Source organism: Ictalurus furcatus, chromosome 1 (genome assembly GCF_023375685.1).
Source record: "Ictalurus furcatus strain D&B chromosome 1, Billie_1.0, whole genome shotgun sequence".
Lineage (NCBI taxonomy): Eukaryota > Metazoa > Chordata > Actinopteri > Siluriformes > Ictaluridae > Ictalurus > Ictalurus furcatus.
The window spans coordinates 13,477,396-13,492,953 of record NC_071255.1 but is presented as its reverse complement, the minus strand read 5'-3'; the positions used below and the strand labels follow the sequence as shown (position 1 = coordinate 13,492,953).

General features: G+C 39.6%; 3 protein-coding genes across 5 annotated transcripts in view; 2 read left to right on the top strand and 1 right to left on the bottom strand.

Annotated features, from left to right (window-relative positions):
• Positions 1 to 3,326: 3,326 nt before the first annotated feature.
• Positions 3,327 to 4,542, top strand: fabp4b (fatty acid binding protein 4b). Its single transcript, XM_053627076.1, has 4 exons — positions 3,327 to 3,511; positions 3,724 to 3,899; positions 3,980 to 4,081; positions 4,199 to 4,542. The coding sequence occupies exons 1-4, from the start codon at positions 3,442 to 3,444 to the stop codon at positions 4,250 to 4,252; spliced, it is 402 nt and encodes a 133-aa protein (XP_053483051.1). The 5' UTR covers positions 3,327 to 3,441; the 3' UTR covers positions 4,253 to 4,542.
• A 3,888-nt stretch (positions 4,543 to 8,430) lies between these two features.
• LOC128608886 (CD63 antigen-like) lies at positions 8,431 to 10,068 on the bottom strand. The gene is made up of 3 exons (XM_053627052.1): positions 9,147 to 10,068; positions 8,716 to 8,746; positions 8,431 to 8,488 (listed from the first exon to the last, which is right to left on the bottom strand). The coding sequence occupies exons 1-3, from the start codon at positions 9,849 to 9,851 to the stop codon at positions 8,433 to 8,435; spliced, it is 792 nt and encodes a 263-aa protein (XP_053483027.1). The 5' UTR covers positions 9,852 to 10,068; the 3' UTR covers positions 8,431 to 8,432.
• Positions 10,069 to 15,270: 5,202 nt separating this feature from the next.
• Positions 15,271 to 15,558, top strand: part of ankib1b (ankyrin repeat and IBR domain containing 1b) — a 36,665-nt gene continuing 36,377 nt past the window's right edge. For all 3 annotated transcript variants that reach the window (XM_053627032.1, XM_053627008.1, XM_053627015.1), the window contains exon 1: positions 15,271 to 15,454. The gene's annotated coding sequence lies outside the window, so the exon portion shown is untranslated. The remainder of the gene's footprint in view (positions 15,455 to 15,558) is intronic.

Here is a 15,558-nt window from a genome sequence, read left to right as displayed (position 1 = left end):
GTTTTAAATCCCTTGATTGTCAGCAGTTTGGTTTGCTCCTATCTCCAGTTAAGGAATGAGGATGTTTATCAGACATAGAATGAGCCTCAGCTTCCTCATACCGGACAGGGATGCTCTGGCCAGGTGTGTTTAAAAATAAGTGAGAGCAAAGAAATTGTGAAAAAGAGGAAGGAAAGGTTGTTTCTTGTGTAGAAGTAGTGCCTCCTGCTGGACACACACCAATTGTGCAGTTTTCACAACCCATCAAATATCACAAATCACATTGATGGAATACTACTGAATGTGTCTGTATTTTAAATCATAAATAACCCTACTCTAATTTTAATATTCAGATGCTGCAGGATGTATCAAAGACGTAGCGTTTGCCTGACTTGTCTTGTGTGGATTCTGTTTGATTCATGGAGATCCATGACCTTTACATTTACTTTTATTCATTTAGCTTTTATCCAAAGCAACTTACAAATGAGGAAATACAAGCAAAGCAATATATCAAGCAGAGAACAACACAAGTAGTGCTACTATACAAGATTTATAATTGAGTTCTAGATAAGCAAAGTGCGCAGAGTAGAGGTGTAAGAGCCAGAGTACGTTTTTATTTTATTTATTATTATTTTTTAAAGGATAATGTGGTGTTGGAATTTTAGGGGTTAGTTAGGTGGTCACGGAAGAGGTGGGTCTTTAGTTGTTTTTTGAAGATAGTGACAGATTCTGTGGTCCAGATTGAGGTTGGAACTTTTTTCCACCACTGAGGAACAGATAGTGTGAAGGTTCTGGAAAGGCACCTCATGCCTTGCTGAGTAGGAACTACTAAGCATCGGTCGTTGATTGATCACAGATTGTGTGAGGGAACGTAAACCTTCAGGAGAGTGTTGCGGTAGGAGGGTGCTGTTCCAGACAAGGTCTTGTACGTGAGCATCAAGGCCTTGAATTTGATACGGGCGGCTATAGGAAGCCTGTGGAGGGAGAAGAAGAGTACCTTTAAGGACTACCATTAACACAGTAGGCCAAATTGTAACCTAAACTAAAGGTGTTTTCACACCTAGTTAGTTTGAGCCCTCCAAACGCTCTCGGAGTGGTTCAGCGTGTAAATGTGAACAAACCAAGTGAACTCAGACCCCCCTAAAAGGACCCAAAAGCGAACAGTACGGTTTGTTTGTGGGTCCGGGCAGCCATGTTCCATCACTGCTGAAAACAACACATGACTTTTCAGCATGTCAGGGCGCGGGGTTGTGTGGTCTCAGGAGGAGAGCTGTGCACTTTTTGAAATTTGGAAGGAGGATTGTATTAAACGGCAATTATCCTCAACACATATGAACATAAAAGTGTTTATTTTGTTTTCTCAAAAAATGAAGGAAAGAGGCTATAACAGAACAGCACTACAAAGCTGGGTAAAAGTAAAAAAATTATGATAGAAGTACATGAGCATCCGTGACAAAATGCGTCGACGTGGTGAGTCCACTGAATTGAAGGATTCCGTCCCTTCTATGATGACTTGGATGAAGTTTTGGGTGCAAGCTGGGGTCTGAGTTCTTATGAAGTTGTGGTGTGAACAAGAAAGGGTCTGAGATCACTTCATTGCTGAAGAGGACCAAAAAAAGAACTGGGTTCTCTTTTGAGTCCACTATATTTTGAACACCAAAAGGACTGAGGTCACTTTCAGCTGGTTGCCAGGTTGCCATGTTGCCTGCTACAGTCACAACTAGGGTGAATTCTCCTGCCTTGTGCCCAATGTTCCAGAGAAAGACTCTGGATCCACCACACAACTGACCAGAATAAAGGGTGAGGGTGAGGACTGCGAATTTGATAGCCAGACACTCCTTCTCTATCGTGCATGCAGCTGATGTACAGCATGGGGCGCTCCTCTCCCTCCACCACCTGGGCCAGCACGGCCCCCAACCCCCTGTCCGATGCATCCGTTTCAAAACAAAAGGGAAAGAGAAGTCAGGACATTGTAAGAGTGGTCAGCCACAGAATGCAGCTTTTACCTGAGTGAAAGCCTGCTGGCATGGCTCTGTCCACTGGACCGGATATGGTGCTCACTTTTTAATGAGATCAATCAGCGGGCTAACGACATCTGAATAATTAGGCACAAACCTACAATAATAGCCAGCCAGCCCCAGAAACTGTCTTACCTCCTTTTTGGTCTTGGGTCCTGGGCAGGCTGCAATCACTGCTGTCTTATCAATTTGGGGATGCACCTGCCCTAGGCCCAAGTGGAAGCCCAGATACTGTACTTACACCCGTCCAATCGCACAACCGTCCAACCGCGACAACACTTAACACACCAGTGTGCTATATTGGTACACTCGTACAACACTCACAATACAAACAATTGCTGTTTCTGTCTCCACATTAAATGCTCACAGTCAGAGAATCACATCCTCCACTTTCTATCTATTCTTATCATCTATAAAAGCACTTGAGCATTATTGGCTTGCAAATAGACATGGCTAATCTCTAAAGCTTAACTGAATATATGGTACATGCATATTGCTACAAATTTTTTATATTGTTACTAATCTATTTGTGGATTTTTAAAAAAAATTGTTTTATTATTTGTTTGTTTTTATTACATTTAGTAACCTTATGAGAGTATGCAACCTAGCCAGAAATGCTAATCCAGCATGCTTGGTAAAATTCCTATAATCAGGATTAGAGCTGGCTATATTCTCACAGCATGACAGCTGTACATTCTATGAGATATGCAGTGTGTCAGTCTACATTAAATCTGACATGGCCACTGTATGTCATAAATCAACCCACAATGTTAATACTGTATTGTTAAGTGCTCAGTAGTTCTAACCCCAGAACTGATACCAATTTTAATATTAAAAACATGCAGCTTACTAGCCAGACATAAAGGTTTTTGTCATTTGCTAAAGGTTTTGCTTAAAGATTTAAAGACACTTAAGCCTTATCAAATGCCTGTATTCAAGTTGATTCTTGATTGTTGAATCAATGGTTCTGAGCGATGCATTTCACAATAACTGTGAACTTGGGGCATTTCTGTACATGTTTTCCACATGTCTAACTGGGCTTCTTCTGGGTTTTTTTGTTTCCCCCCACCTTCCAAAAAACATGCCGATGAGCAGATTGGCTTAGATGAATGTGTGTACGTGCATACAACTGTGTGTATTTCACTTCTTTGAGAGAGTATGTAATATATCTTGCATTCTGTTGAAATGTAGTTTCATAATATGACGTGGCCAGTGATTTTTGTTCCTTTTTCTGCACACACACACACACACACACACACACACACACGCACACACCCCACCCTTCTTAAAAACCTCTAGCCAATGAAATTTTTCTGGGCATTGGCCAGCACATTCTTCTGTCTTTAATTCCTTTAATATAAGCTCCCTAGTGTTCAAATCAGCATTAGAATTTTAGAGTACACCACACAGTATTGTTTCACAATTTTTATAAAGTACTGTGAAAATGGAACAGTTCATGGGTACATGGAAATTAACTGCAAGTGAGAATTTTGATGAATACATGAAGGCTGTAGGTAAGACTTTTTTTTTTTATTACTACATACTAAAATAAACAGATGGGGGTTTAGCCCATTTTCCACTATAATCACATATCTAAGCATCTAAGCAAGTGTGCGCTTGTTTGCATTGTCTAGGTTTTAGTGTTTTTTCTGCTATTGCGCCTGTCCTATCCTGATTCCCATTACCATTTTCTAATGATTAATTAATATAATCTTTGGATTTGCAGGAATTAGTTTTGCGTCCAGGCAAATCGCCAATTTGGCCAAGCCAAGTCTTTTATTCAGCATCAATGATCAGGGGCTCATATCGATGAAATCCTCAACCACCTTCAAGACAGTGGAAATAAAATTCCGGTTGGATGAGGAATTTGATGAGATCACTGCAGATGACAGGCAGGCGAAAGTAGGTTCGACAAACTTGGGAAGACTTTTAGAAACTGCAGGTTTTTACTGTATATTCTTCTAATATGCCTCTTGTTTCAGACTGTTATGAAACTGGTGGATGGTAAACTAATTCAAGTACAGACCTGGGAAGGCAAGAGCACAACAATTGAAAGAGAAGTTCAGAGTGAGAAATTGATAGTGGTGAGTAGGACTGTTTGCCTAACTTGAGGTTGGTGCTTCTTTTTTGGTCACATTTCCGTTTTCTGTGTAGGAGTGCAGAAGTGTGTGTGTGTGTGTGTGTGTGTGTGTTTTCTTTAGAAATGCATCATGAATGACGTGGTCTCTATGAGGACATATCAGAGAGAAGAGTGACCCACTATTACAGACCTGCTGAAAAGACAATAGCTGGATCCTACATAGCTACATAATCCAAATTAATGTATGCATAAAGTATGATATAATGGTTTCTACACTCCATGCTGAGCACTCAGTGTCCAGGAGGGAGCCAACTGGATTTCAACAAAATCCAAGTGGATTTTCAGCTACACTTTCAAGAGCTTGTTTTTTTTTTTTTTTAATGTTGCCAATTAAAACAGTGATCTCTGTGTTATAAAACCAAGCAAGATGTCAATAAAATGTACAATAAAATGTAATAAAATATGCATGATGCTTGATTTTATTGAGGTAATTCATACACACCCAGCAAATATTAATTTGTTTAAAATGCACATTGAATTTGTGGCTAAAAAAAGAAAGTTCATATAAGGTCAAATGAAGCTGGAATGTTACTTATCACATTATTACACATTAAAACCAATTATGTAAATTATATATCACATTATTTATGTTTAACGCTTTGCAGCATATAACACTATTAAAGTCATTTAAACACTATAAAAGTAATTACTGAGAAAATGACTCAAATATACAGGGTGTCTCAAAAGTCTCGATACATAGGGGACTATGTTTGCCAGCACCATGTCAGTTGTGTCCTCACCAGTGGATGTACGTGGACGTCCACTTCTCGGTTGGTCTTGTTGGTCTTCCAGTCTTTTTGAATTTGTTAATAAGATTGGCAGCAGTGTCATGTGTGTGATGTGCTCACCATGTTTCCTGTTAAAGTCCATCACAACCTTGCGACAGCTTCCTGATCCAACCATGAGTATGATTTCAATACGTTCTTCTTTTGTCAAAGTCATTCTTAAGGGCTACCTGAAAAAAAAAAAAAAACCCAAATAAAATAATAATAAAAACAAAATATGAAAGATTTTGGAAGACATTTTGCTAAAAAGTGTTAATTTCTCCTATGTATGGAGACTTTTGGGACACCCTGTAGTATAGTACATGTAAAGAATAAAACACTTCAGGACATTACTACACAAAATTGATAGTTTAAAAAAAAAAAGTTGTATTTTAAAATAAGAGCGCATCCCAAAATGTTTAATCTCTTTTACACTGTAGCAATTTCACAAGTATTAAAAGTTTTGTTATATTAATAAACAACACAGTGTTTTTTAACCTTGCATAGTTACAATTAACCTTGTAGAACGTCCGCACGACAAGTTAGTTCCTGTTATCACTTACTTACATTTTCTCTGCAGTTGATTAAAAAATGTTTCTGAGAAACCAGAATGTATAAAGATGATTATACATTTTTTACATTCATTAAATGACAACACATTAATCCACTTATTATTATTATTATTATTATTATTATTATTATTATTATACTTAAATTTTGCAGATATCCTACCATATAAGCACCTGTGAATGATCTGTTACAACAGAAATGATAACACATTAGAATGAGCACATTAATATAAACCTGGGATTTGATGTACAGCCAGAGCTATTGTCAGAGTTTTTTTTTAAATAGAAAACGAATATAATAAATCTTCTGACCAATTAGGATTGAAGATTCAACTATCCTGAAATATAAATAGAAAAGAATAAAATATCACATGCAATATAGGTGAAAATTACTAAACATGATTATTATTAAATATTTTTTGTGTATTTTCCTCCTGGAATCAGATATTAGTTTATTAAAACATTTCCCAAATTCTCCTGATTGTTGGAAATATTTTCGGCAAAACTATATACCATTTGACTTTCATTTTGAGGCTGGGACGTTTCAGTAGCAAGATTTTTGCAGTCCAATCAACACAAAAGGATGTCACCTGACCACTAAGTACCCCTTGCCAACTAAGCATGTGATGTCTTAATCTTAAGCAGTCTTTTTCAGAATGGCCCATTGAATTGAAAATCCTTAATACCCCTGGATTATGATGGAATTGACCGACTTAAGGGTAGGTAACTGGGCATGCTTTGTACAACCAAAATTCCAAAATAGTTGGGGCACTGTGTAAAATGTAAATAAATATAAATAAAAACAGAATGCAATGATTTGTAAATCTCATAAACCCATATATTATTTACAATAGAACATAGAAAACATATCAAATGTTTAAACTGAATAAATGTACCATTTTAAAAAATAAGGCAACTTTTAATTTCATGGCCACAACATGTCTCAAAAAAGTTGGGACGGGGCAACAAAAGGCTGGAAAAGTAAATGTTCAGGGTTACAGTATTTCTGGAGCCTATCCTGGGAACACTGGGAGTGAGGTGTGAATAGACATTGGGTGGGATACCAGTCCATCACAAGGCACCATGCACACACACACTCACACATCATTCATACCTAGGGCCAATTTAAGGTTGGAAGTCCACCTACTGGTATGCATTGGGAGATGGGAGAAAACAGAAAAACCCTGAGGAAACCCACATGGATACAGGAAGAACATGTAAAACTCCACACAGGTCAGCATCGAACCAGGAACCATGGGGCTGTGAGCAGGCAAAACTACCCACTATCCCAGTTTAAATAGGTGTCGACAATAAACTATTTGATTGCACACACCTCAACATTATGTTCTTGAAGTTTGCTGACTTTCTTTTTGCGATTTCTGCAGTGTGCTGACTGCTTAAAAGATGAAACAAATCACAGTTTAGCCACGCAGTATATTATTGGTCATTGTTGAATTGTTTAAAATATTATTATTTTATTTGGTAGCTTGGTAATTTTACATTATGGTTCATAGCAGATGAATTATCCCTATAACATGGTTTAGTTAACAAAATAAAATATTTCTAAAGAAAATATTACCAAAGTAAAAAATAAAGTAGAAATTCCATTCTTCTCTCAAAATCAATGCCTTCCACTCTTGGCCTGCTTGTGACAGTTTGTATACTGTTTGTATAATGTCTGGGTGCATTGAGTGTAGCCATAACCCTAACCCATACACATCCTAATTCACTTAACACCCTAATACCTATCTAACATTACTGTTTCAACATTTTGGACACATGTAACGAATAGCAGTGAAGGTGAACAAGAGCCAGTGACTATTATAAACACTGTGTAAACAGACTGTCCTGCAAATACAAACATAACCTTAACTCTGAGAGTAATGATATGAACTGTCAGAACTGTCTTTGAAGTACAGCAGTAGCTTTCTTTTTTGGCACTGAAATTAAGGTGTATTTGGGATTGTTTTTAAACATTAACACAGCACTGCCCTCTTGTGTGTCCTTTACGCATGTTCTCACTGTTCAACTTGCTGATTTTTACAGTCATTTAAATGTTTTGCATTATTGAAATTAAAACTTGTGGAAACATTCTAAGCTTGGTTCTTCCAATCTGAAATTGGATTTATAATGATAACTGGGCTATTGAAAAACATGGCCACCATCAGCCAATCAGTTTTAAGCAAGCATTTCACAAGCTTTTAAACAGTATATTGTCTATGGTCTCTTTATTGTTCTATGTAAAATGGCAAGAACTGACCACAGGAGGCGCTATTTGTGAAGAGTCAGTCTTGGATCCTGAAGATTGAAGTGTTGAAACTCAATGATCACATGTTAAATGCCTTGGTAAACTGTAGCAATAGATTTTGTTGTGGCAGGACAATATTAATAATGACAATGAGACTATCACACAATACTAATGTTACTATGTAGTGAATTTTTAGAGTAACCCCATAATAAGAAGTTGAAAATCGACAACATGCAGTCATCCAACAAACAGTCTAGCAGCTCATTTTGAGCAGTACATTTGTTCAGCTGTGTTTGATACAGCAGGTGTGTTTTCACTGTCAAATTGTGTGAAGCGCACATATGAGTACTAATATCATTTACCAGGATAGATAAGTTTCAGCAAAATTTCCAGTCCAACTACATACAAAAGACCTGAAACTAGCCCAAAGAATCCAGGCACTGGAAAATGGAGAGAGCTTTTCCTCCCCTTTTCAGCCTTTGCATGGGAAACAAAGTGACCATGGTGCACACATATTTCTAATGTACAAGCATTATCCACTCCATAATCCACCTTGACTTCTATCAATCTTTGAAACATATTTTGAAATAGAAATGGTTCACACTGTCTGCACTTAGACTTTGTGTGTGTGTGTGTGTGTGTGTGTGTGTGTGTGTGTGTGTGTGTATACAGTTGCGGTCAGAAGTAAACATTCACTCATCATGGACATGAATGTCATGGCAATATTGGGCTTTTCTTTTTCTGAAGCAGAATGATTGTACAGCATACATCTGTAATCAACACAGGACCAAAATTATACATACAGGGTCAAAAATATACATACAAACACTTAGATTATTAATTCAATGATGCTGAAAGCTCCAAAATGTCCTTTAATTTGCCAAGATCAAGGCCTCTTAATTTCCTGTTAGTGATCATGATTGACTACAGCTGGCAGCTTCTCTGTGTCAACATAAAAAGGGCTTGTTTAACAGCACTCATAGGATTGACACAGTACTATGGGAAAGTCCAAGGAGCACAGTGCAGATCTGAAAAAGAGGAAGATACATTATTTATTTATTTATTTATTTTTTGGGGGGGAAACTGTAAAAGTTTATTGTTTATGCCATTCCAAAATCGTTAAGCATTTCAACATTGAAAAGTTGATAATAAAATACATGAAATGTGAGAGTATAAAAGTACAATCTCTCCCTAAAAGAAGTCCATAAAGAATACTAAAGTACAAATTTATGAGACATAACAAGGCAATGATAGACAGTAATTCAGCATCTATGATTAAAAAGCAAGATTCAGGTGTTCTCTACCTGCATATAGGCACATTTTTTGTCTAGAATTTTAGACTCTGCAAGAAGGCATTTACAAAACTGAAGTGTTCGACTAGAGTGTGAAAGTGATTTTTACTGAAGTTCAACGATGGGATCACATGACCTCATAGCCTTTGCGGATCCCTCTCATAAGCGTGCAGGCAAACACAGCACCCAAGATCTCTATGAAGGCAATGACAAGAGCTGCTACGCCAACCCAGAGAAGGTTTTTCTTGATAAAAGTTTCCAAAGCAGCCCCACAGCCCTCTATATAGATTTTGTTGGCGTCTTTCAGGGCTCCGGCTCCACAGTTGACTGAGATGTTCTTGCAGCAGGAGTCGGGAACGGAGTTCTTGTCAGGCTTGAAGAACGCCCAGTCAGAAGAGTTCATTGCTCCACAGCATTTCAGCTCTTTCTGTAATTCGTCCAGGTTCTTCTGAACATCTGGATTTGTTGTGTAATTTTTCATCATTTCCTGCAGGACCTTCTCCGGCAGATCCTCCAGCTTTCCTTTCAAGACATAAGCACCAATGGCTATTCCAATTTCGATGATGATGATGATTGAGAGCAGGACGACAAACGTAGTGACCATGCAGTAGTTATCTTTCCACGCTCCACAGCAGCCGAAGAAGGCGATTAAGAAGATCACGGCTCCTACCACGATGATCACAATGGGGGATCCGCTGCTGGCCAGCTCCTGAATCGCAGGAATCTTGGTGATTGCTGTCCTCGCCACAATGCCCACTATGATGAGAGCCAGGCCACACAACCAGAAGATAAAGTTGAAGAAAAAAAACAGGAACTTCACGCACTTCATTGCACCCTCCATAGTCTTTTAAGTTTGGATTCTTAAGTTTTAGAAACGGGTTGAGAAGCAGTAAACAAATCTAACGAGCCTCCCAGGTCCTTGTACTGCTTTAAAATGGCAATGGTCACTCACTCCACCCTCATCCTACAAAATCCTGTTTGTGGCGTCATTTACGGTTTGCTTAGTCACCAGCATGCGCTTCATGAAGGTGGGACGTTCAGGAAATCAAGAGGAAGATAAATTTACACAAGACAGGAATGTCTCTTGGAGCAATTTCTAAACAATTGCAGATTCCAAGTTCATCAGTTCAAACAATTGTACAAGTTATTGGGAAATGTAGCCACTTTGCCAAGGTCTGGAAGAAGACCCAAACAGTCACCCTTAACTGAGAGGAACTTGGTTCGGATGGTCAGGAAAAACCAAGGAACCACCAAGGCACAGGCCTGCCATGAACTGGAAGCTGCTGGAACATGAGTGTCACTGTCTACAGTCAAGTGAGTTTTACATCGCCGTGGACTGAAAGGCTGCCGTTCAAGAAAGAAGCCCCTGCAACAAAGTCGACACCTTCAAGCCTGTGTAAAGTTTACAGCTGACCATATGAACAAAGAAAAGGTATTCTGGAGGAATGTTTTATGGTTAGATGAGACAAAGATTGAGTTGTTTGGCCACAATGACCTGAAGTATGTTTGGAGGAGTAAAGAACACTGTACCAAGTGTTAAGCATAGTGGTGGTAGCATTATGCTCTGGGGCTTTTTTGCTGCTAGCGGACATGGTGCATTGCACAAAGTGGATGGAATAATGAAGAAGGAGGACTACCTTAGAATTATTCAGCATAATCTTAAACCATCAGCCAGACGGTTAAAACTTGGTCACAGTTGGGTGTTCCCACAGGACAATGACCCCAAACACACATCAAAGCTGGTTGTGGAATGGATAAAGCAGGCTAACATTAAGCTTTTGGAATGGCCTTCCCAAAGTCCTAATCTCAACCATATCACAATTTGTGGACTGTGCTTAAAAGTCGAATCAGGGCCAGGAAACCAACAAATGTCATTGAACTTTACCAATTCTGCCAAGAAGAGTGGTCAAATATCCAACCAGAATTCTGCCAGAAGCTGGTTGATGGCTACCAAAAGCGTCTTCTCGAGGTGAAACTTGCTAAGGGACATTGAAAGGTGTTCGTCAGCCTCTGCTGGAGTGCCGCGATTTGTGCTCTGTACCTTGCGTTGACTTCGTCATCCCACTGTGGATTGATCAGGCGGACATCATCCTCTGGGAATTCACGTGAAACCTTGACCCAGTTTGTGCCAAGTTTTGCCATGAACAGTCGTCGTAGTTCATGAGTGGTGGGTCTGAATTCTCTGCAGAATATCTGAAGTTCATCCCCAATTTTTCGTCCTCCTACTTTGCGGAGTGCCGGAAGATGCGTCATGCTGCTCCTGATGTCTTCCAATGTCCAGGGTCTGTGAACTAGCATAGGGACTCCTTCTCTGACCACTTTGGCCTCTCTGGTGTTGTGAAGAGTCGGTCTTGGACCCTGAAGATTGAAGTGTTGAAACTCAATGATCACATGTTAAATGCCTTGGCAAACTGTAGCAATAGATTTTGTTGTGGCAGGACAACATTAATAATGACAATGAGGCTATCACACAATACTAATGCTACTATGTAGTGAATTTTTAGAGTAACCCCATAATAAGAAGTTGAAAATCGACAACATGCAGTCATCCAACAAACAGTCTAGCAGCTCATTTTGAGCAGTACATTTGTTCAGCTGTGTTCGATACAGCAGGTGTGTTTTCACTGTCAAATTGTGTGAAGCGCACATATGAGTACTAATATCATTTACCAGGATTGATAGGTTTCAGCAAAATTTCCAGTCCAACTACATACAAAAGACCTGAAACTAGCCCAAAGAATCCAGGCACTGGAAAATGGAGAGAGCTTTTCCTCCCCTTTTCAGCCTTTGCATGGGAAACAAAGTGACCATGGTGCACACATATTTCTAATGTACAAGCATTATCCACTCCATAATCCACCTTGACTTCTATCAATCTTTGAAACATATTTTGAAATAGAAATGGTTCACACTGTCTGCACTTAGACTTTGTGTGTGTGTGTGTGTGTGTGTGTGTGTGTGTATACAGTTGCGGTCAGAAGTAAACATTCACTCATCATGGACATGAATGTCATGGCAATATAGGGCTTTTCTTTTTCTGAAGCAGAATGATTGTACAGCATACATCTGTAATCAACACAGGACCAAAATTATACATACAGGGTCAAAAATATACATACAAACACTTAGATTATTAATTCAATGGTGCTGAAAGCTCCAAAATGTCCTTTAATTTGCCAAGACCAAGGCCTCTTAATTTCCTGTTAGTGATCATGATTGACTACAGCTGGCAGCTTCTCTGTGCCAACATAAAAAGGGCTTGTTTAACAGCACTCATAGGATTGACCAACACACAGTACTATGGGAAAGTCCAAGGAGCACAGTGCAGATCTGAAAAAGAGGAAGATAAATTTACACAAGACAGGAATGTCTCTTGGAGCAATTTCTAAACAATTGCAGATTCCAAGTTCATCAGTTCAAACAATTGTACAAGTTATTGGGAAATGTAGCCACTTTGCCAAGGTCTGGAAGAAGACCCAAACAGTCACCCTTAACTGAGAGGAACTTGGTTCGGATGGTCAGGAAAAACCAAGGAACCACCAAGGCACAGGCCTGCCATGAACTGGAAGCTGCTGGAACATGAGTGTCACTGTCTACAGTCAAGTGAGTTTTACATCGCCGTGGACTGAAAGGCTGCCGTTCAAGAAAGAAGCCCCTGCAACAAAGTCGACACCTTCAAGCCTGTGTAAAGTTTACAGCTGACCATATGAACAAAGAAAAGGTATTCTGGAGGAATGTTTTATGGTCAGATGGGACAAAGATTGAGTTGTTTGGCCACAATGACCTGAGGTATGTTTGGAGGAGTAAAGAACACTGTACCAAGTGTTAAGCATAGTGGTGGTAGCATTATGCTCTGGGGCTTTTTTGCTGCTAGTGGACATGGTGCATTGCACAAAGTGGATGGAATAATGAAGAAGGAGGACTACCTTAGAATTATTCAGCATAATCATAAACCATCAGCCAGACAGTTAAAACTTGGTCACAGTTGGGTGTTCCCACAGGACAATGACCCCAAACACACATCAAAGCTGGTTGTGGAATGGATAAAGCAGGCTAACATTAAGCTTTTGGAATGGCCTTCCCAAAGTCCTAATCTTAACCATATCACAATTTGTGGACTGTGCTGAAAAGTCGAATCAGGGCCAGGAAACCAACAAATGTCATTGAACTTTACCAATTCTGCCAAGAAGAGTGGTCAAATATCCAACCAGAATTCTGCCAGAAGCTGGTTGATGGCTACCAAAAGCGTCTTCTCGAGGTGAAACTTGCTAAGGGACATTGAAAGGTGTTCGTCAGCCTTTGCTGGAGTGCCGCAATTTGTGCTCTGTACCTTGCGTTGACTTCATCATCCCACTGTGGGTTGATCAGGCGGACATCATCCTCTGGGAATTCACGTGAAACCTTGACCCAGTTTGTGCCACGTTTTGCCATGAACAGTCGTCGTAGTTCATGAGTGGTGGGTCTGAATTCTCTGCAGAATATCTGAAGTTCATCCCCAATTTTTCGTCCTCCTACTTCGCGGAGTGCCGGCAGATGCGTCATGCTGCTCCTGATGTCTTCCAATGTCCAGGGTCTGTGAACTAGCATAGGGACTCCTTCTCTGGCCACTTCTGGCATTGGGGCATTTACCACGGCGTGCATTGTCCCTTCTCTGTCCGATTTTGTTGGTCTGAAGCCCTCAGGCAGCAATGTTGTTGGTCCCTTCACTTGCGATCTCGTGTGTAACGCCACCGGTGAAGCTAGGATGGCTGGAGCATAGTTCGGTGGGGGTTGGTGGCTCAGTTCTGACAGGTTCGGATAGAGTGGCGTAGGCTGGGCCGCTTCATCGTGAGGAGGTGTCTCTGAAACTGCAGGTTCCTCCCGCCTTACTGGCTGTGGGCGTCGCGGTGGGGCGGAGTCCAGGTCGGGATCGGCTTTCTGCAATTTAGCACACTGAGAAACAGATGAGGGCCCTGATTGACATTTTTTTCTCTCTTTTATGTGCCTCGCTCTGCCATTCAGCAAATGCCTTCCAGTCTGCACTTCGCTCTTTGTTTTAGGGGTCTCTCTCTCCTTTGTCTCTAAATTAAGTTTCAGTTATTCTAACTGTCTGAGGCTAAAACTACCTTTTTCAGGGAAAGAACATTCTTTAACCCATACATCATATTGGTTCAAACATCCTTCCCCATAATTCACACGCATAAATATGATATTATGATCAACATATGAACACCCTGTACATACCATAGCATCTGTCACAGGATGTGTTTTGCTACATGTTTTCCCCATATTTTTATTTCTTTACAGCTTCTCTAACTTTCAAAGTTTTAAGCAATTTAACGTGCTATGAAAATCAAGTGAATATGCATTCTTGTGCACAGACAGAAAACTTTCAAAATGTCTGCCAAATCTCTAGACATTCAATTAATCATATAACTTATAGGATCAATAGAGCAAAGCTTAAGAATGTAAAAGAGTTTACCTGTGCGTGCGAGTCCACATACAGCAATTTGGTAGGGCTTACAGTTTTCTCCTCCCTTCTTTTTTTATATATTTTTTTATTATTTTTTATCTCAGTAACATTTACTTGTGCATTAAATTTGACAAATGTATCATGTACCGCTGATATGATGGAATGAGTCAATGGGGCATGCCACTTGATAATAACTTGTGCTTCTTAATAAGTACTTTCTTTACTTATTTATTACTTGAACTGGACTCTTTCCGTTAGCAAATATTTTTACCGTTATTATCTCTCTCTCTGTATATATATACAGTATCTCACAAAAGTGAGTACACCCCTCACATTTTTGTAAATATTTGATTATATCTTTTCATGTGACAACACTGAAGAAATTACACTTTGTTACAATGTAAAGTAGTGAGTGTACAGCTTGTGTAACAGTGTAAATTTGCTGTCCCCTCAAAATAACTCAACACACAGCCATTAATGTCTAATCAAAGATATAAATCAAGATATAATCAAATATTTACAAAAATGTGAGGGGTGTACTCACTTTTGTGATACTGTACCTGTCGGTATATATCTTAGTTTTGAAACTGTGATCTAAGAAACACCAATATCTCTGCCGTCGCAGTGGCAGAGTTCCTGGAACTTCTTATAAGAAATCGCTCCATGTAATACTTCTCTCAATGTAATACACGCATTTCTTATATCACTGACTCCCTTCCACACAGACCGCAATACACAATGACTTCATAAAATTCTAATTCTAAATTCTTGAAGATTCCTACTAGTCAGTGATAACGCTGCATCGGTCTTTTAGTCTGCACACAAAGGGCAAACCGCCTGCATGTCAACACGGACTTCTGGGTGAAACTTTTCCACGGGAGTCCTCCGGTTTGCTTGTTGTCCAGAAAAGCTGAAAAGACTCGCGCAGCCCAGCTAGGAGACGCCAAATTGTCGTGGAAATTAGACAACGCTCGCAGACTCGTCCGCTGAAGGTAAAAAGGTTTATGACAGAAAGATGGTTAATACAGGATAGAATAAAACAGGATAGAATAATGAGAGCGCTCTGAAGCGCTTGTGCTGAACACTACTATAAATA

Bases quoted from the DNA above. Each gene is read 5' to 3' on its own strand.
- fabp4b (XM_053627076.1), top strand. From the start codon at position 3,442: ATGGAACAGTTCATGGGTACATGGAAATTAACTGCAAGTGAGAATTTT. The intron at 3,900-3,979 runs GTAGGTTCGACA...CTCTTGTTTCAG, and splicing joins CAGATGACAGGCAGGCGAAA to ACTGTTATGAAACTGGTGGA. The intron at 4,082-4,198 runs GTGAGTAGGACT...TGTTTTCTTTAG, and splicing joins AGAGTGAGAAATTGATAGTG to AAATGCATCATGAATGACGT.
- LOC128608886 (XM_053627052.1), bottom strand. From the start codon at position 9,851: ATGGAGGGTGCAATGAAGTGCGTGAAGTTCCTGTTTTTTTTCTTCAAC. The intron at 8,747-9,146 runs GTCATGTGATCC...CCTCTTTTTCAG, and splicing joins GGATCCGCAAAGGCTATGAG to ATCTGCACTGTGCTCCTTGG. The intron at 8,489-8,715 runs GTACTGTGTCAA...TGTTGATTACAG, and splicing joins GCTCCTTGGACTTTCCCATA to ATGTATGCTGTACAATCATT.